The following is a 20726-nucleotide window of genomic DNA, read 5'->3' as shown; positions in this document are numbered from 1 at the left end:
AGGGTTAAATTCCTTTATTTGCTTTTAAGGAACTGTAAAGAGTAATTTTCTTTGTAACTCTGAACAGTGATTACTTTATAGCATTTTTCAATTTCTGTGAGAATAGAGCAATTCTATTCTTAGCTTTAAGTGGGGTTAAATGTTTCTGAGCTCGTGGTACGAAGCCAAAAGCTAAGTAATGTCTCAGCCACAGGAAATTCAGAGTGGGAGGGTTAAATCCGTGTGTTATGGTTCATGTTAGAACAAATAAATTCAGGAATCAGCATCAAAATTTAGGTGAGATAAGGGGGGTTGAGGGGAATGGAGTGGGGGATGGGGAAGGGGGAGGGGAGGGAGGAGGGGGGACAGGGGGAGGGGGAGGGGGGAAGGGGGGGGAGGAGAGGGTGCTGCACCAATGCAGGAGAGGTTTGGGCCCTGCGGGTCCACTTGGTCTACTTTTATAATAATAGTTTGGGATCATAGTGCATACCACAGCACAAAGGACAGATCCAATTTCGAGTAATGCCCCCCTCTATATATATATCATCTTGTATGTATGTTCCCGAAATACAACAATTTTAGGGGCACCTTACTCACAATTCGCCTGCGGCGTGCAGTATCAAGTTTCGTTCAAATTGTTGCACTCTCGGGACCATTTTGGATGTATTTCGGACACATCCCCATAAAATAAACATCGCCATTTTGATCTAATACTTCCGTGTTCATCTTGCGTCACAACGGGAACCAAACGGGTATTTGTGTGTGCGCAGTTGGGGGATGGTAGCTGGGCACAGTGGCGGCACGCCTGCACAGTAGCGCCGGGAGGACGGCGCCTGTCCTGGTGTGTCCCGCGCCTGACCTTCCTCCTGTGGTGCAGCACGGTGGCAGATAGAAGGTCAAAGAAGATGGCCACCGCAAGACGAACATAGGGCAGCTACTGCTGGCCGGCGTGATGGCCGCCCGGTTGTGTGGCTCCCTCTCCACTACCCTCTCCACCCTCGCCCACCCCCGGCCCTGGGGGAGACTCCCCGACCGCCACAGCCTCGGATATACCCTGGAATCTTGCTGTGCGCTTTTGGAGTGGGGGAGGGGAGGGTGCTAAACCAATGCAGGAGAGGTTTGGAGCCGATTGGGGTTGTGGTTCAAATGCAAGGGTTATTTGAGTAAAATCTGCATGGGATCTTGCTGTGTGTTGCAGGGGAGGGGGACGTGGGAGGTCTGACTGATTCTGGGGGACAGGAAGGGTGCTAGGCCAATGCAGGAGGGGTTTGGGGCCAATTGGGGTTGTGGTTCAAATGCAAGGGTTATTTAAGTATAAACTGGGATCTTGCTGTGCATTGCAGGGGAGGGGGATGTGGGGGTTCTGACTGATTCTGTGGGAGGGGGAGCCTGGAAATAATTACATTTGCAATATCTATCTATATATGTATATATATATATTACCCAAAAATCGCATCTTGTATGTATATATGCATGTTCCCGAAATACAGCCAAAACGGTACAAGATAGCACAACAATTTTAGGGGCACATTACTCACCATTCGCCTGCGTTGTGCAGTATCATGTTTTGTTCAAATTGTTGCGCTATCGTGTACCGTTTTGGCTGCATTTTGGACACATACCCCATAAAATAAACATCGCTATTTTGACCTAATACTTCCGTGTTCAAAGTTGTCATTAAACGCGTGCTTCGTTGAACAATGTTCAACCAATTGTTCAAGCGCTTTTGATTGCAACATATGCCTTAATTTAGTTCAACAAAAAAACTGACAAGTTATTAAAGAACCTTTAGTAACAACAGGAACCCAACGGGTCCACGGGTCGTCTAGTCACCTTTAAAATCGGGACAAGCTCTTCCATTCACATCATGTGTTGTTTCTGGTTGAGGTTTTCAGGAGATTAATTAACAAAAATTGTCCTTTCTTCCTATGAATCTGAGGTAGGAGTATTTTACATCAGTGTCTACCCTGCAGGCCATGCAACTTCTTGCTTTCTTCACAACTTTCTTTAAAGTTGCTGTAGATTCATGTTGTTCTTGAATCTATGGAGCACCTTTTTCTGCTGGAGACTGCTCACTGCTCCATTCCTCTCTGCCATGCTTTATTTTGAGTGCACATGACCGACTGCCTCATGTCCATGCAGAACATCCAATGTTAGGCAATCCCTCTCTGAATTTTGATAAACATGCTGTCTATATGTTTAAATGGTAAATGAGCTTGTTTTTCACTGTGTTGTGGAAAAGAATACAGATGCTTGGTTATTCAAAGCTGGAGACTAGTTAAGATCCGATCCAGACTGACAGCCCAGAAGAATTAATAAATAATGATGAGAGGGTCAGTCCTGTCAGGATTCATTTTTCAATTTTGTGAAGCTAATGACATTTTCTTTTACTGCAACAATAAATGCAATAACAAATCTGTTAGTGGTTAGTGATTACCAGGCTCTTAATGTAATTTGCAGTAATTGATGGTTTTAGAGAAAGATGGGAGAAAAGATAAGGCTTTGAAACGCAAGGCCATGTTTTCTAAAATAAAAAATTGCTCCTAAAATGTTGCTGCCATTGTTAAAAGAATCATTAGAGTTCGGAATATTTGCACATCAGTTTGACTGTTTTGTTGCATGATCAATACAACACATGATCCTCGACCCTTTTAACTTGAATCTTGAAGCTAAGTATTAATGAACTAACCTGTAATATTTTAAAAGATTCTGCCTGCAGTTTACATTCTCCTTGCCTTATTAATGACTTTCAATATCATGTTTTTACTACACCTGTGCGTAATCTAGGATTGCTTTAGAAACATGGCACGTCAATTGATTGTAAAACGAGCCTCATCAGAGAAAAAAAAATGATGAATAGAGGAAATGGCAGCAGCATGTCCCAATAAAAGCTGGTAATTTCTCCAGAAAAAAAGCAGTGAATGAAGCATAGACTTAGAAATTAAGTACATAAAATCAATCCCAGTCATTTGCAGTAGCATGATTATTCAATTTGATTGACAGTGAAATTACCCATTGTCTTCATTTTGCACGAATAATTTATTGCTGCAGATGTCTGATTTTTGATGCTTTCTGAACTGGTACACCTCCACATGTTAAGTGGTGTGGTGGTGTGTTCAAAGAATCTCCCCGTTTACTTCTATGAACTTCTATCAACTCTCCTGCCACTGATTACCCTAAGAATAGAATGATAGAACCATGCAGCATGAAAACAGGCCCTTCAGCCCAACTTGCCCATGCCAACCAAGATGTCCCATCTACATACGTCCCACCTGACTGCGTTGGGCCCATATCCCTCAAACATTTCCTAAACATTTTTAGTTTTTAAAAATGTTGATTTGAAATTTTGCTTTTTTTAGATAGTATTACACATTGTAGGAATCTTTCCACATTGGTTTTACTGCTGACCTCTCCCTCTCTGAATTAAGGCTTCGCTGCCTCCGTTGGTTCCTGATTTCCCTTTACTGGTTTCCCCACATGAAGAAGTTTGGCCTAACTTGCTCATGCCAACCAACATTCCCTATCTACGCTAGTCCCACCTGTCCATGTTTGGCCCATATCCCTCTAACCCTATCCTATCCATGTACTTGTCCAAGTGTCTTTAAAATGTTGTTATAGTACCTGTCTCGACTACCTCCTCTGGCAGCTCATTTCATACACCCATCACCATCTGTGTGAAAAACCTTTGCATTCAAAAGAGAGTTAGATAGAGCTGTTAGGGCTAGCGGAATCAAGGGATATGGGGAGAAGGCAGGAACGGGGTACTGATTGTGGATGATCAGCCATGATCACATTCAATGGTGGTGCTGGTTCGAAGGGCCGAATGGCCTACCCCTGCACCTATTGCCTATGTATCTTTGTTACCATTTAACCTCCCCCCCCCCTTCATCTTAAACTTATGTCCTCTGGTTCTTGATTTCCCCTACTCTGGGTAATACTCTGTGCATTCACCCTATCTATTCCCCTCATGATTTTATGCACTGTTCACATTTGCTCCAGGTGAATTCAGTTTTGTAAGAGAATGGGAAAGTCATTAATAATAATAATAATAATAATAATAATATGCCTTTATTGTCATTGTACGAAGAGTACAACGAAATTAGAAGTGCTACATCTGAAACAGTGCGACAGTGCTAATCTTTCAAAAACAATCGCACAAACATAGGAACCAATACAACAAGTACCAATATCAATAAAAACCAATGAATAATAAATTAGTTTTGCACCTAAGATGCTGAATATATTAAAAAAGTGCAACGAAAGTAAGAGTCACATCGTCAAGTATTTCCATTTACAGTTCTTATGGCCCAGGGAGAGAAACTATTTTTAAGTCGGTTTGTTCTGGTCCTTAGGCTCCTGTAGCGCCCCCCAGAGGGCAGGAGAGCAAACAGTTCATATCCTGGGTGTGTGCTGTCCTTAATTATATTTCTGGCCCTGTTTAGACAACGCGAGCTGGAGATGTCCTTCAGAGAAGGTAGTGGACAGCCGATAATTTTCTCTGCTGTCTTAATAACCTTCTGGAGGGCCTTCTGGTCTGCAGCCGAGCAGCCAGCATACCACACTATGGTGCAGTATGCCAGTACGCTCTCAATGGTGGAGCGGTAGAAGGTCACCAGCAGATTCTCCTTCAGTTTGTTTTTCCGGAGCAGTCTTAAAAAGTGCAGTCTCTGCTGTGACTTTTTAACTACCGCTGTAGGGCGGCACGGTGGCGCAACGGTAGAGTTGCTGCTTTACAGCGAATGCAGCGCCGGAGACTCAGGTTCGATCCTGACTACAGGTGCTGTACTGTAAGGAGTTTGTACGTTCTCCCCGTGACCTGCGTGGGTTTTCTCCGAGATCTTCGGTTTCCTCCCACACTCCAAAGACGTACAGGTATGTAGGTTAATTGACTGGGTAAATGTAAAAATTGTCCCTAGTGTGTGTAGGATAGTGTTAATGTGCGGGGATTGCTGGGCGGCGCGGACTTGGTGGGCCGAAAAGGCCTGTTTCCGCGCTGTATCTGAAATATGAAAAAAAAATAAAAAAAATTTAATGAAATATTTGCAGTCCAGGAGAGGTCCTGGGAGATGGTGGTCCCCAGGAACTTGAAGGTGGAGACCCTCTCCACTTCCTCCCCATTTATAAGAAGTGGGGTAGGAACTGCTCTGTGTCTTCTAAAGTCCAGTACCATTTCTTTTATATCATATATCATATCATATATATACAGCCGGAAACAGGCCTTTTCGGCCCACCAAGTCCGTGCCGCCCAGTGATCCCCGTACATTAACACTATCCTACACCCACTAGGGACAATTTTTACATTTACCCAGCCAATTAACCTACATACCTGTACGTCTTTGGAGTGTGGGAGGAAACCGAAGATCTCGGAGAAAACCCATGCAGGTCACGGGGAGAACGTACAAACTCCTTACAGTGCAGAGTCTTACTGGTATTCAGTGCTAGGTTGTTTGCCTCGCACCATTTGGACGGAGCGCAGAGCTCGTCTCTGTATGCAGACTCCTCTCCTCCAGTGATCAGACCGACCACAGTTGTGTCGTCTGCAAATTTGATGATTGAATTGGAGGGGTGGATAGGAGTGCAGTCGTGTGTATACAGAGCATAGAGGAGGGGGCGTAATGGTGGAGGAGCTGTGGGGGCCGATCTTGACAGATTGTGGGCGGTTCGTGAGAAAGGCTCTTATCCAAGCGCAGATGGATGGGGGAAAACCCAGGTTATTATACAGCTTGTCCACTAGTATGCCCGAGATGATCGTATTGAATGCCGAGTTGTAGTCTATGAAAAGCAATGTTATCACGTGTTGCCAACCATTTGTCATCGACCCACGAGGTGAACTGTATTTCTTATATTCTTTCTCCTTCCTTCAATGTTAGAATTACATATGTTACTTTGGGATAGACACAAAATGCTGGAGTAACTCAGCGGGTCAGGCGGCATCTTTGGAGAAAAGCAATAGGTGACGTTTTGGGTCGAGACCCTTCAGACTTTGTTTACTCTTTCACTGTTCTGGATAGGACTGGAGATTTTTTTAGATCATTAAAAGCCCTATGCTGGTTATGAATGCCCAATTTGTGTATTGCCTGTATATGGGAGTATTTGGGAGTGTGGTTACATCGGGAACACAGGATGCAGTGGATGAGGCCAAGGGATATGCTGTGGCCAGTTTTTATTCTGGTCTTGTACTCGCTTTGCCCCTACTTGAGACAGCAGAGACCAAAACAAGAGTTACAATGTCTTGTGTGAATCTTGGGCGTGTACACGTGGACTGCTTTGTATTCAGGAAAGGAAACAAGCTCTTATGAGCTACAGAATAAAATGTAAAGATCGGCTTCAATGTTGTCTCTTGCCTTCAGGCAATTTGTCACTGGATTATTTGAACTGCTGTTTGATCCCTGTACTTAAAGACAAATTGAATAAATAATACAGCAGGATTCCGTAAACCTAGCAGGAGACTGCTTGGCTGGTAATTATTATTTTGAGCCTTATTATTGTTATTTTGCAACAGAACATTAATCTAGATATTCTGAAACTGTATTTTGTAGTCTCTACATATAAAGGTGAGTGGCCATTTCGATTTTGCCCAACTATCTGCACGGTAATTGTAACCATGGAAACAGCCAGAGATTCCATGCTTCATTATTACATATCCAACCTGGCCTAATAACTGCCATGTAATTGTCAGCATAAACACAAGCCCCTTTTATTTGCTGCAGATTGTCTTGTTATTTTCATTGTTCAGTCTGTAGTTATCATTATGCCCTTCGTGGAAAAACCACAATAGACTAAGTTCTGTAATTCCTTCATCTTGAATGTGTCTTTTTTCAAATACCATTATATTCCTGATACAGTGCACTCAATTGCAAAGTAATCCATGATTCAGAGCTGTCTTGCAAATTCTTAGCACCCTGGGCACAACACACAAGAAAATAGCACAATATAGTTTGTAGATTAATTTGATTTCAGTGAAAATTGAAAAATGGCCCTAGGATAGTGTAGGATAGTGTCAGTGTATGGGGAAAGCTGGGTGGCGCAGACTCGGTGGCCTGTAGGCTCTGTTTACGTGCTGTATCTCTAAACTAAATTAAAAATGTATTAACCACAAGGACAGGTTGGATTAACTTGGATTTTCTCTGGAATGCCAGAGGTTGAGGGGAGAACAGATAGAAGTATATAAAATCGAGAGCCATAAACTGGTAGACATTCAGAACCTTTTTCCCAGATGGAAATGTCTAGAGGGCATAGCTTTAAGGTGAGAGAGACATTTTAAAGGAGTTAATACGTGGGACATGTTTTTTTACGCAGAGAATGCTTGGTGCCTGGAACGCGCTGCTAGGGGTGGCGGTGGAGACAGATACAATAGTGGCATTTAAGAGGCTTTTAGATAGGCACATGGATGTGAGATTGGTGGATCCAAATTGGCAAAACCCAGATACGTTTGTGACCTCTGTGTTCCTGTGTGAGTTCCAAACTTTCTGATAGTTTGCAGGGATGTTGTGGGGGAACACATTTCTCAGAGATAACAAAGTATTCATTGTTATATTGCTTGGAGTTGTTTTAAATGAATTATGAACTTTATGAACTTGAATCAGAGATATCAAACTAAATCAGAAAAAAAATCTGAACCAGCCCTCATATCCATGCAAGAAGTTGGCTGTTATGGTGAAGTTGCGTGCTTGGGAGCAGGTGCTGGAACTTTGAGCAAAACACAGTGGTCGAAGAAATGTGTAGGAAGGATGATGATGATGGATGATGGAACTGCAGATGATGGTTTACACGGAAGACACAAAATGCTGGAGTAACTAAGTGGGATAGGCAGCATCTCTGGAGAGAAGGAATAGGTGATGTTTCGAGACCCTTCTTCAGACTTTGTGTCTATCTACAGTGCTTGAGGAACTTAGCAGGCCTCGCTGGGAGAATATGGACGCGGGTTCTTTATGAAGAAAGATGGAGAATAACTAGAGGTCATGGAGAAGGAGCGTTTAATGACAATCGTATACTCAGTGAAGGATCTAGTTTTTATAAATCTTTTGCCTTGAATATCTGTTTCACTCAACTTTCTTTGGTCCACAGTGTATTTTGGATTTGCCCTGGAGTCTCTCAAAATTTCTGACTATACCAGGTTTAAACAGAAGGAACATGGGTGCTGTTTCCAGGATTCCTGTCGTCTTCTCTCCCATCTTTTCTGTGTCAGGAAGAAATGCCTCGGGGTGGCTGATGTTTTAAACGGTGTTGGAGTGCAGCAGCCACCACATAACGAGGACCCTGCGATGTGGGAAGAGTTCACATTGTGCTATGACCCACACAATAAATATTTAGAGGCACAAGAGAGACTGCAGATGCTGGAACCTTAGGCAAAACATGGTGCTGGAGGAACTCAGTGAGTCAAGTAGCAACTGCGAGAGAAAGGACCCAAAACATTGCTAATTCATGTCCTCCAGAGATCCTGCCTGATCTGTTGACTTACTCCAGTACATTTGTGTTTTTTTGGAAATCAGCATCCGCAGTTCCTCGTATTAGCATCTGAGGAGGGAAGGGAGAGGTGGCATTTCGGGTCCGTGGACCCTTCAGACTGAATTTTTATGAATATTTAACACCGTGTGATCGTATTTACTTGCTAAGTACAAATTACTGGTTATCTTGAAGTTGCCATCTATATCTATAAATATTACTAAAACTCTCGGTTTGTTTGCGTGTATGTGTGAACCATGCCCTCTACACAGCCAAAATGGTACACGATAGCGCCACAATTTTTGGCCTACCATTCCCCTATGGTGTGAATAAGCCTACTATCGTTACCTTTTAAAAACAATTTACCTTATAAACTTTAATAAATCCGTGTGTGTGTGTCCCCCCCCCCCGGAGGACCAGTGGGAGGACCGGCACCCGTCCCGGTCTGCCCGCGCCTGACCTTCCTCCCATACTGCAGCGCGCCGCAGAGGCTGTGGCAGAGGGTCCAACAAGATGGCCGTCGCCCGCCACTCGCAGCAGGAGAAATGCTGCCGAGGTCAGTGCCTTCTCCCTGTCCACTCTCGCCCACCCATGGCTCCGAGAGACGCTTCCTGCCCGGCAACGGGCCCATGCCGTCCCCCCTGTTCCCCGCCGCAGATTCCAGCAGAGCTGCAGGAGACACTTCGGCTCCATGGGAGAAACGGGGCCGACACCACTGCTTTTCACCTCTCCCCCCTTGCTGCCACACGGCCACGGGGGCACTCCCCGCCTGGCAACGGCTCCACAGTTGGGCCGAGGGGGGCGGGAGGGGAGGGGTGGAGCGGGAGGAGGGGGCTGGAGGGGGGGGAGGGGTGAAGGGGATGGGGTGAGGGTGAGGGAGGGGGGAGGGGTGAAGAGGAAGGGTGAAGGGGTTGGGGTGGGGGTAGGGAGGGAGAGAGGGGAGGGAGGGGGCGGGGTGAAGGGGATGGGGGAGTGGGGAGAGGGGATGGGGAGTGGGATGGGGAAGGGGTGACGGGGATGGGGTGAGGGGGAGGAGTGAAGGGGAGGAGGGGGTGCTGAACCAATGCAGGAGAGGTTTGGACCCAACGGGTCCACTTGGTCTAGTCATTCATAAAATCCAGATGTTGCTCTTTTGACTATTGATGCATGTTTGGGTGGTAGCAGCAGCAAAGGTTTACAGCTGTCAGCTATACTTGTCTGTGGATCAATAGTTGGCATCAATAAATTCAGTTGGAAGTGATGACTGTTGACATACCTCATATGCTTTTATGTCAATTCACGATAACTGGTTGTTTCTGTAGTTCAAAATTTATATACATTTTTTAACTCCTTAGGTCTTTCAGCAGCCAAACTGCTGACAGAATCTGGGCAGAAGGTGGTGGTATTGGAGGCGCGTGACCGAGTTGGAGGCCGGACCTTCACAACCAGAGTGAGTAGGAAAGATTGCAAAACAATTCCCTGGGAGGAACAAGGCAGCAATCTTGTTTTGATTTTTAATGTTTATTTTCCACTAGAGAAAATGTAATGACGTATTGGTATGACTTAAGCAATAAGGCAGAATTTATGTACATCACGGGTGATGCTTTGTTTGCAGTGCAGAACATTTAACCAGTATACGTGTTCAGTCTTGAAGTTATAGAATAACTGTTCCATTGTTGTAAAGCAGGCATATAGAATGAGTCTGAAGAAAGGTCCCGACCTGAAACATCATCTATCCACATGGATAGGACAGGTTTCAAGTTCAAAAACACTTTATTTGTCCCCATGGGGCAATTTACAAAGACACGTAGCGTAGTACAAAAACTATTGGGGGAGGGGGGGTGGGGATTAGCAGGGTGAGCAGCGGGATAGGGGTGGTTGGGAGTTGAGGAGCTGAACAACCTTGGGGACAAAGGTTGCCCTTCTCAGCACAGCACCTCAGGGTACAGCCACTGATGTTGTCTGGCCCAGATGCTGAGTTCGCTTTGATCTTTTTGAGAGCTCCGTGGAGGGATATGGACCAAATGCTGGCAGGTGGGATTAGTGTAGCTGGGACATGTTGGCCAGTGTGGGTAAGTAGAGGCAAAGGACCTGTTTCCGCACTGTAACACTCTATATCTCTATGACTCTATCCATGCTCTCCAGCGATGCTGCCTGACCTGTTGAGTACTCCAGCACTTTGTCCCTTTTTTTGTAAAACAGAATCTGCAGTTCCTTGTGTCTACATTGTACTGCATGAGTCTCGTGTCTAAGAGACTCGAGCCTAACGACAGATTCCCCCTCGTTCTCACCTTCCACCCCATCAGCCAGCGGATCCAACAAATCATCCGCCAACATTTCCGTCACCTACAACGGGACCCCACCACTGGCCACATCTTCCCATCCCCTCCCCTTTCTGCATTCCGCAGAGACCGCTCCCTCCGTAACTCCCTGGTCCACTCGTCCCTTCCTACCCAAACCACCCCATCCCCGGGCACTTTCCCCTGCAACCACAGGAGATGCAACACCTGTCCCTTTACCTCCCCCTCAACTCCATCCAAGGACCCAAACAGTCTTTCCAGGTGAGACAGAGGTTCACCTGCACCTCCTCCAACATCTTCTATTGCATCCGCTGCTCTAGATGTCAACTTCTTTACTTCGGCAAAACCAAACGCAGGCTCGGCGATCGTTTCGCTCAACACCTTCGCTCAGTCCGCCTTAACCAACCTGATCTCTCAGTGGCCGAGCACTTCAACTCCCCCTCCCACTCCCAGTCTGACCTTTCTGTCATGGGCCTCCTCCAGTGCCATAGTGAGGCCCACTGGAAATTGGAGGAACAGCACCTCATATTTCGCTTGGGCAGCCTGCAGCCCAGCGGTATGAACATTGACTTTTCCAACTTTAGATAGTTCCTCTGTCCCTCTCTTCCCCTCCCCCTTCCCAGTTCTCCCTCTATCTTCCTGTCTCCACCTATATCCTTCCTTTGTTCCGCTCCCCTGACATCAGTCTGAAGAAGGGTCTTGACCCGAAACGTCACCCATTCCTTCTCTCCTGAGATGTTCCTGACCTGCTGAGTTACTCCAGCATTTTGTGAACAATATATCCTAATGTACATTAAAAAAATCTAATATATTTATGCAAATAGATGCACTGTGCTACCTATCTGTTTTACAAAAGTTTTTTTTAATCTAAATCTCTTAAACAACAGTAAAGGACAAGCAATTTAACTTAGACATTTAATCAAAGCTCGGTTTCTTCTTTAAATGATTAACACATCTGGTCCAGTAACAGGTTCTAAGAGTCTTCCTGATCTTATGAGTTTTGACATTGAATAAACCTGTGGATGTTTAGTTAATTTCTAGCAGAGATCACTTGATCTTTGATTTTGTAACTAGCTTCAACCAATCTGTACTGTGGTCTCTATATGTCAGTTGTGAAAGCACAACCGACTCAAGAGGTTGTTAAACAAATGATAGTTCAAATGTTTACATTTAAATTCAAATGTTTAAATGCCTTCCCTGGGTGTTTTGTCTACCTGCACAGCGGAGGAGGAAAGCAAAGAGAGGGAAGCATGCTGGCGTTCTGTGCAGAAGCCGGTGAAGAAGTAACAAACCCCCTCTGCCCAGCATTCTGTTAGCTAATGTGCAATCCCTGGACAATAAATTAGACGGGTTGTGCGCACGGATCGAACACCATCGGGACATTAAGAACTGCTGTGTTCTGGCGTTCACGGAGATGTGGCTGGAGACCAGCGTACCCCACTGCCGTCACTACGGAGAGTTTTTCCGTCTACCAACAAGACAGAACGAAGGACTCGGGCAAGTCGAGAGGAGGGGGAGTGTGCTTTATGGTTAACTCTTCGTGGGCCATGGATGTCTGCGTTTTTACTATACACTGCACCTTGGTTCTGGAGCTGTTGACCATTAAAGCTAGACCTTTCTACTTCCCCAGAGAGTTCAGTTCAGTCCTCCTTACTGCTGCTTACATCCCCCCACAGGCTGATAAATCTCTAGCCCTGGACGAACTTTATGGGATTGTAAATGAGCTGGAGAACTCCCATCCTGAGGCTGCGTTCATTGTTCTGGGAGACTTCAACAGAGCCAATATGAAGAAGGTTCTCCCAAAATACTTCCAACACATCACTTTTCCCACTAGGGGAGAGCAGACCCTGGACCATTGTTACACCCCATTCAGAGACTGTTATCAGCCCCTCCATCGCCCTGCTTTTGGTAAGGCAGATCACTGTTCCATTCTACAGCTGCCTGCATACAGGCAGAAACTAAAACAGGAAAAAACGGTTTCTAGGGTTATATATAAATGGAACAATGAGGTTGATGAGGCCTTACAGGACTTCTTTGACACAACTGACTGGCAGATATTTGAAGACGCGGCAGAAGGCAATATCAATGAATACACAGACTCTGTCTTAGGCTACACAAGTAAGTGCCTCGATGATGTGGTTCCAAAAGCCACCATCGGCACTTACCCAAATCAGAAACTCTGGGTCGGACGGGAAATCCGTGCTAAACTTAAAGCACGGACTACTGCCTTCAACTCAGGCGATCTCAAAGCCTACAAGGTAGCCAGATATGACCTCCGGAAGTCCATCAGGAAAGCCAAGAGAGACTAAAGAAACAAAGTGGAATCTACTACAGCTCGGACTCCAGACGCATGTGCAGTAGATTACGCTGCGTGACAGACTACAAAGGGAAAAACATGAGCACTGTTCAGCCTACCGCATCGCTCTCGGACGAGCTTAACACCTTTTATGCCCGGTTCAATGCAGACAACACAGCACCCACCATGAGTCCACAGGTGTGCAGGGGGACTACCACACTGTCCTTACAAACGGCAGACGTGAGGCGGTCCTTCAAAAAGGTCAACGACCGCAAAGCTCCAGGGCCGGATGGTATTCCAGGGCGGGCTCTCAGAGCGTGTGCTGATCAACTGGCAGAGGTGTTCACCAACATCTTCAACCTCTCTTTGAGTCAGTCTGTGATTCCCACCTCCTTCAAAGCATCCATCATCATTCCTGTTCCAAAGAAACCAGTAACCTCCTGTTTAAATGACTAACGTCCTGTCGCACTGACATCAGTCATCATGAAGTGCTTCGAGCGACTAGTCAAAACTCACATCTGCTCCTCTCTCCCTGACACCTTGGACCCTCTTCAGTTTGCATATAGACCAAACAGGGCCACGGACGATGCCATCGCCATGGCAATACATACTGCGCTCACCCACCTGGACAAAGGAAATACATATGTGAGAATGCTCTTTATTGACTCCAGCTCGGCATTCAACACTATTATTCCCTCAAAACTCATCCCCAAGCTCCTTGATCTTGGACTGGAGACCTCCATCTGTGGATGGATATTCGATTTCCTGACGGGAGGCCCCAGGTGGTGAGAATTGGCAGCCACACCTCTTCCTCACTGATCCTCAACACAGGCACACCACAGGGCTGTGTGCTCAGTCCTCTCCTGTACTCCCACGCACGACTGTACTGCTAAGCACAGCTCAAACAGCATCCTAACGTTTGCTGATGACACGACCATCTTGGGCCTCATCACAGACAACAATGAGACGGCCTACAGAGAGGAGGTAAAGGCACTAAACAGCTGGTGCCAGGATAATAACCTCTCTCTCAATGTCAGCAAAACTAAAGAGATGATCATGGACTACAGGAGACAGCGGGGGAGTGGACACCTCCCCATCCATATCAGTGATGCTGATGTTGAAAGGGTCAGCAGCTTTAAGTTCCTCGGTGTGCACATCACTGAGGACCTTTCCTGGACACTGCACACAGACACAATAACAAAGAAGGCCCACCAGTGGTTCTTTCTCCTGAGAAGACTGAGGAAGTTTGGCATGAACACCAGCATCCTCACAAACTTCTACAGATGCACCATCGAGAGCCTGCTGACGGGCTGCGTTATAGTCTGGTACGGGAACAGTTCTGCCCACAGCCACAAATCACTACAGAGAGTGGTGAAGACGGCACAGCACATCACTGGCAACTATCTCCCAGCCATTCAGGACATTTTCTACCGGCGGTGCCTGCGGAAGGCACGCAGCATCATCAAGGACCACAGCCACCCAGCATGCAGGCTGTTCTCCTTGTTGACGTCAGGCAGACGATACAGGAGTATGGCTGCGAGTACCACCAGACTTAAGAACAATTTCTACCATCAGGCCATTAGGCTTCTGAACTCATAAATACATTTCAAATCATATATGTTCATTATTTTTTAAATTGTCTTTTTACCTATTTTTACTATTGTCTTTTTACCTTACTAATGTCATTTAAAAAATCTTATTTATCCTTGGAATATTACTGCTGAGGTGACCCGTTGCCTTGTCAAATACATTTCATTGTACCGTTGACCCTGTGCCAACCTACATATGACAAATAAAATTTATTATTATTATTATAAATGTTGGATTTGTTAAACATGACTTGCCATTCAAACCAAACACACCTGCATTTATGGGTTTAGTTTCAGTCTCAAAGGTTATCTCAAAGATAAACTCCATCTCTGTTCTCCACCACTGCTTCCCTTCAATGACATACTGTGGGGGTTCAGTCACTCTCTGTGTGCTGCAATAATCAGTCAAGACAAGTTCCCTTTCTTTATCTGAGCACATTTAAATAGTTTAAGGTACCAGGTACCGTGTTCCAGGATGGCATAATAATCACAACTCAGACAATTAGGTTATTCGTGTCATCACACAACTGTTTGCCAATAGCGAGCAGATTTTAGTGGCACGTCGTTGGTCTCTGCAGGATCCTTTACAGTGCATGTGTCATGCAGCATGTCACAGCTTAGGAGATGTTCCATAGTCTGGAGGCCCCGTCCGCACTCGCAGTCTGCCGTATCTTCAGTATATCCCCACTTCAGCATGTTCAATTTGCTCCTCCCCATGCCTGTCTGCAGTCTGTTGAGACTGCGCCAGGTTATCCACGATTGGTTGGAACCTGGTGGGAGTTTCTCAGAGTGATCGATTGCCAGGTGAATGTCTTCCGGAGATTTCTCTAGTCTCTCTTCCCAGTTTGAGCCTTCTGGACGATGCACTGCAGTCCAGGGGATGGACAGAAGAGAGGAAACTTCTGCGTGATTTCAAACGCTGAGGTAGCAAAGGGTGGTCATATAGAGGGTGTCTTTAATCCTCTGATAATAACTCATACAATGATTATTCTACATAAACTTATCTTGTTCTAAGGTTGCACATCATGGATGAGCGTTTTAATGGTCAATCCATGAACATTTAGTGACTACTCCTTGACCAAGCTTAGCTGAGACCCCTATCCCTGCTCAGTATCCAATCGTAACAAAACATTCCATTGTTTCAACCAGTAGATAAAGTTTGTATAACTCCAAAGGTCATCTGTGCTCAGCAGACCAATTAGAAGCCACATTAGTTTGGTTTATTATTGTCACGTGTGCTGAGGTACAGTGAAAAGCTTATGTTTACCACTGCCATCCAGCGTTACATTCCTATTGCATGTACCTACTGTCAATTAAATTAACCTATAGGGGTTCATTTTTTTAGGACAATTTCTTTGCCTTTTTATGTTTTAGGGAACCTTTCATTGAGCTGGCGGTTCATATTTGTACTGCCAAGCCTACTACCTTAATTACAGAAACCAGGTGTGACTTATTTAATTGAATATAATTGAATAAAGACAATTGTTTTGTTACGACAAAACAAATGTTTTAGACCAAGTCTAATGAAAGTCAAAGTGCTGGACTAACTCAGCGGTTCAATCTCAGGAAATGCTCTGCCTGACCTGCGAGCTATTCCAGCACTTTGTCTTTTTTTGCAAACCAGCATCGGCAGTTCCTTGTTTCTATTGTAAGTATAGTTTATAAAACTATTCTCTTAGCCTGCACTTGCTGTCTATATAACCCTCCACTTTTGAGTGTGCTGATTGGTACACCCCTCCTTCCTATTCCATCAAAGTAACAGTAGGTTACTTTTCATTGTTGTCTCCAGTAGGGTTCCCTTTCACCAACGAGAACATGGCAGCAGTTCCCACTCACCATAACGTTGGTGGGGAAGGAGTGGAGGGTGTCTGCATTTTCATGGAAATCCCACAATTGCTCAGAATTACTGAGTGAAATGTTGGTAGATGTGCAAGGAATGCATTTGTTCCTTAAAGTTTAGGACAAATATTTGAACTGGCTGCCTGGCTGGATATTTCTGGATATCATCTCATGCCTGCCAGGTTTCATTTTGAACACAGTGGCTCACTGTGTGTTGCTAATGTTTTTTGTTTCAAACTGAAATCTAGGGTATTTTACAAATTTAGTGTAGTGGATCTTTCAAAGATATACTGCCAGGTTAATTTTAGTATTTCCTTTGGCACTCCCATGGCACTGAGATGTTGCTGTGCAAATATTGACAATCATGGATAAATCCTAAATAAAAGCAGTAGTTAAATGACTCATTTGGATTTGTTTCTCTCAGAAGTAAGGCACAAGTATAATTTTCACCTAATTTGGTGCTGCTGTGTGTTCACTTCAGATGCATTGTAAATTGTTTCAATGTGACAGGGAATCTTCAGATAGCACTCAACTCCCTGCAATGTTAACAAATGCCGACAGTGATTTAAGACTTGCGAGCAGCGGCATGCTTATGTGTCTCTTGTCTCAAGAGTGTCTCTTGAGCTGAATTCTAATTGTTTTGCTCTTAATTTTTCACCAGAATAAGAATGTGAAATATGTGGACCTGGGTGGAGCATATGTGGGTCCAACTCAAAACCGAATCCTTCGTCTGTCAAAAGAAATGGGCCTGGAGACCTACAAAGTCAATGAGGTTGAGCGTTTAGTTTACTATGTGAAGGTAAGGGTTTATTACACTGAACTGTCTGCACAGCATTTGATTATTTGGGGAGGAGGAGGATGATTGAGACTCAGAAGCCACCTTTCGAGACTTTATTTTTTGAAGTCAGGACAAGCCAAGAGCGTTTTTTTGTCATATATCCCAACAGAACAATGAAATTCTTACGCCTTGCAGCAGCACAAAACGTAGATGTAGTACTCTGCAAGCATCATAATAAATGACAAAAAAGGTCAGTATATATACAAACAATACCCCCAAGTCTCTGTAGTTTGGAACTTATTTGGAGGTTGTAGTGTTTAATAATCTGATGATTGGAGGGATGAAGCTGCACCTGAGCTGGATGTTACCGCTTTCAAGCTCCTATACCTTATTCCCAATGGTAGGAAAGAAATGGGAGTGTGGCCAGGGTGGTGTGTGTCTCCGACGATGCTGGCTGCCTTTTTGAGGCAGCAACTCCTGAGCGTACCTTCAATGGTGGGGAGGTCAGTACCTGTGTTGGGCTGGGCAGTGTTCATCATGTTCATCATGCAACCAGAAACATGATCTGGAAAAAGTCTTCAAATAACTTGACAGAACTCTAGGAACAAAATTCACAATGAGTGCATGACCTTGAATCTCTGAGTCCAACCTACACTATTCTAATAAGGCCCAACACAAGTTTGAGGTCCAGCACCTCAGCTTCTGTCTGGGCACACAGTGTCCCTCAGGAGTCCGCACTGAATTCAAGAATTTCAGATAACTTTTTTTCCTGTTTATAGCTGAACAAGTCAATTCTGATGTAGAGTCGTCTACAGATACTGCCTGACCTACTGAGTATTTGTAGCATTCCCTTTTATTTCAGATTCTCAGAAACTGCTGTGTCAGTACCTCACAGTTCCAGCAGTTTTCTCTCTACTGTCCTTATTTTCCTTCCTCTATTTGCACTGCTCATGATGTATCAGCAGTGGCGTCATGATGGAAATAGACCCTTTGGCCTTGCTCGTCCATGCTGACCAAGATGCCCTTCCAAGCTAGTCCATTTGCCTGCAGTTGTTAACCCGTATCTCTCTCAACCTTTCCTTTCTATATACTAGTCCAAATGTCTTCAATTTTGTTATTGCACCTGATTCCTCTGACAGCTTGTTCCATATACCTCACATTCCTCTATGTGAAGAAGCTGCCCCTCAGCTTCCTTTTAAAACTTTTTCACCCACCTTAAGCCTACGGCCTCTAGTTCTTGATTCCACTACCCTGACAAAAAGACATTCATCCTATCTATTCCCCTCATGATTTTGTACACCTCGGTAAGACCAGCAAACCCACCTTCTGTTAAATTGTACCTCATTATTTGCATAATCTGGACAATCTTGGTCTCTGTGCATTCACAGAAATTCCCTTTCTGCTTTTTACTCTTTCCCGTCTCCAGCTTAATACATGTTTGGTTTCTCACTTTTCTAGTTGTGATGTTCTTTAATCTGAAACATTCACTCTTTTTCTTTCCCCACTGAAGCTGTTGCACCTGCTAACTGTCTTCAACGTTTTCTGCTTCTATTTCTATTTCTATGTCGTTTTCGCTTTTTGGTTACAGGTTTCATGTTGAACTGATTAAGTTTTTGTGTCAGCATTTGTGAACGACCCTTTCACTCAGAGCTGTAAATGGTGAAAATGTCAAATAACCTTGCAAGCAACAGATGAAATAGCCTTACTACAAATTTACTCCATTCGGTGCTTTTTTGGGGGATGGTACTGTTAAGTTAATGTTATACTTTTTGGTTATTAGTTTATTAAATTAAAAGTTGATTGGAGGGGAGAAGAAAGGGGGACTATATTGAATACTTTTGAATATTTTTGTAACTTTACTAAGCATACTTGTGTACTGTATGCAAAACAAAGAATTTCACCGTACCACATACATGTGATAATAAAGTATCAATCAATCAAACCAAACAGTAGAGGGGGATATATCAATGGAAAAAATTGTTGATAAATGGAGCTTAATTTTTAATTGATACTCACACGCACCTTTTTATCTCCAACCAAGCACTGATTCCAGATATTCCAGAGAAGGTTTAACAGTACAAATTGGTCAGCGGAAACCTAATTTAAATGTGTGCAAGTCTTTTGCTTTTCAGTGGCAAAAATATGCTAACTCCAGCTTACTCCAGATCCCCAATGGTAAACATATGCCTAGTTGTGACAGGTTTTTCTCTTTTAATATCGCCCAATGCCTCTCAAAACTTCAAAGGGAATACATTTATGACAACTTTTTAAAAAAAATGGAGTCCCTGTACACCTCAGGTCTGACAGCTATTTTGTTTCACACACTGCTACTATTCACTCCATTCCTTCTTGTTTCATTTGGTAACTATGTTTTCATTTGCTGGATCAAGACCTCATTCTGTGGTGGAAAGTTTATATTTTACTATGTGCATTACCTAATTCTTCCAAAATGTGCTGTATCGCCATCTGGGTGAAATAAAATCAAATGTTTTATGGTCAATTATATATTGAGAGATTGCATATTCCATTATGTGCAATGGTTGCTGTGTGGTACAAAGTGGGGGATGTTGTCTGCAGAGTCTGATGGTTTGAATCCTGCACTGGTTTAAAGTTTTGCTTGTTAATCTTTATTGATCAGCTGAACACCCAAGGCAATAATGCAATGTGTAGCTGTTAACCTTACCAATCCCTTTAAAGCCATAACTTTAAATAGGTACACAAGCTAGTTGTAAATTGACTGTCATTGGAAAAACAATTGCAAATTAATAACATTTCAGATTATTGGTCAGTGACTGGGCTTTATTTAAAGGCCAAGGATCTGACAACATTCAGCCACACACTGGAATATGCTGGTCCTTCCACTAAGCTGCTCTGGTTCAGTTGCACAACTGGTATCCACACAATTGCCCAGTATATCTTGTCTGTTTGTTCCAAAAAAATCTGCCCTTAACCATCACGAATGCAGAGTCAGACAGCACAGAAACACATAATTTTTTGAGATTTCCACCACCTTCAACATGATCCTACCCACCAATCACATCATCCCATCACCACTCCTTTCCTGAGAAACCACTCTATCCATAACTCCTTGGTTTGCTTAATCTCCCCATCTAATGTTCCCCCCTCCCCCTGCCCCTTGCCTTCCCAGGCATTTTCTCCTCCATCTGCAGGAGATCTGACACATGTCCCTACATCTCTTCTTTGACTTCCATCCAGGGACCCCAACAGCCCTTATCGTTTAGAGCTTCTTGTACCCCTCTTCCAATCTTGCCTACCGCATTCAGTGCTCGCAAAGTGGCCTCCTCTACATCGTCGAGACCAAGCGTAAACTAGGCAACTGTTTTGCTGAACACCTGTGCTCGGTCTACCAAGGCTTGCTGGATCTTCCAGTTGCTAACCGGTTTAACTCTCCCCCCCATTCCAATGCTGATGTTTATGTCATGGGACTCCACCATTGCCAGAGTGAGGCCACACACAACTTGAATAAAGCACCTCGAGTTCTGCTTGGGTAGCTTACAACC

At 44.4% G+C, this 20726-nt stretch overlaps 1 protein-coding gene across 1 annotated transcript in view; it reads left to right on the top strand.

Annotated features, from left to right (window-relative positions):
- Nucleotides 1-20726, top strand: part of mao (monoamine oxidase) — a 103868-nt gene that overhangs the window by 18771 nt on the left and 64371 nt on the right. Inside the window, exons 2-3 of the mRNA XM_078409219.1 lie at nucleotides 9759-9853; nucleotides 17089-17226. Coding sequence (XP_078265345.1) covers nucleotides 9759-9853; nucleotides 17089-17226 — 233 coding nt within the window. The remainder of the gene's footprint in view (nucleotides 1-9758; nucleotides 9854-17088; nucleotides 17227-20726) is intronic.

Source organism: Rhinoraja longicauda, chromosome 12 (genome assembly GCF_053455715.1).
Source record: "Rhinoraja longicauda isolate Sanriku21f chromosome 12, sRhiLon1.1, whole genome shotgun sequence".
NCBI classification, from domain to species: Eukaryota; Metazoa; Chordata; class Chondrichthyes; order Rajiformes; family Arhynchobatidae; genus Rhinoraja; species Rhinoraja longicauda.
The sequence above is the reverse complement of the archived record's forward strand: the minus strand, read 5'-3'. Positions and strand labels throughout refer to the sequence as shown.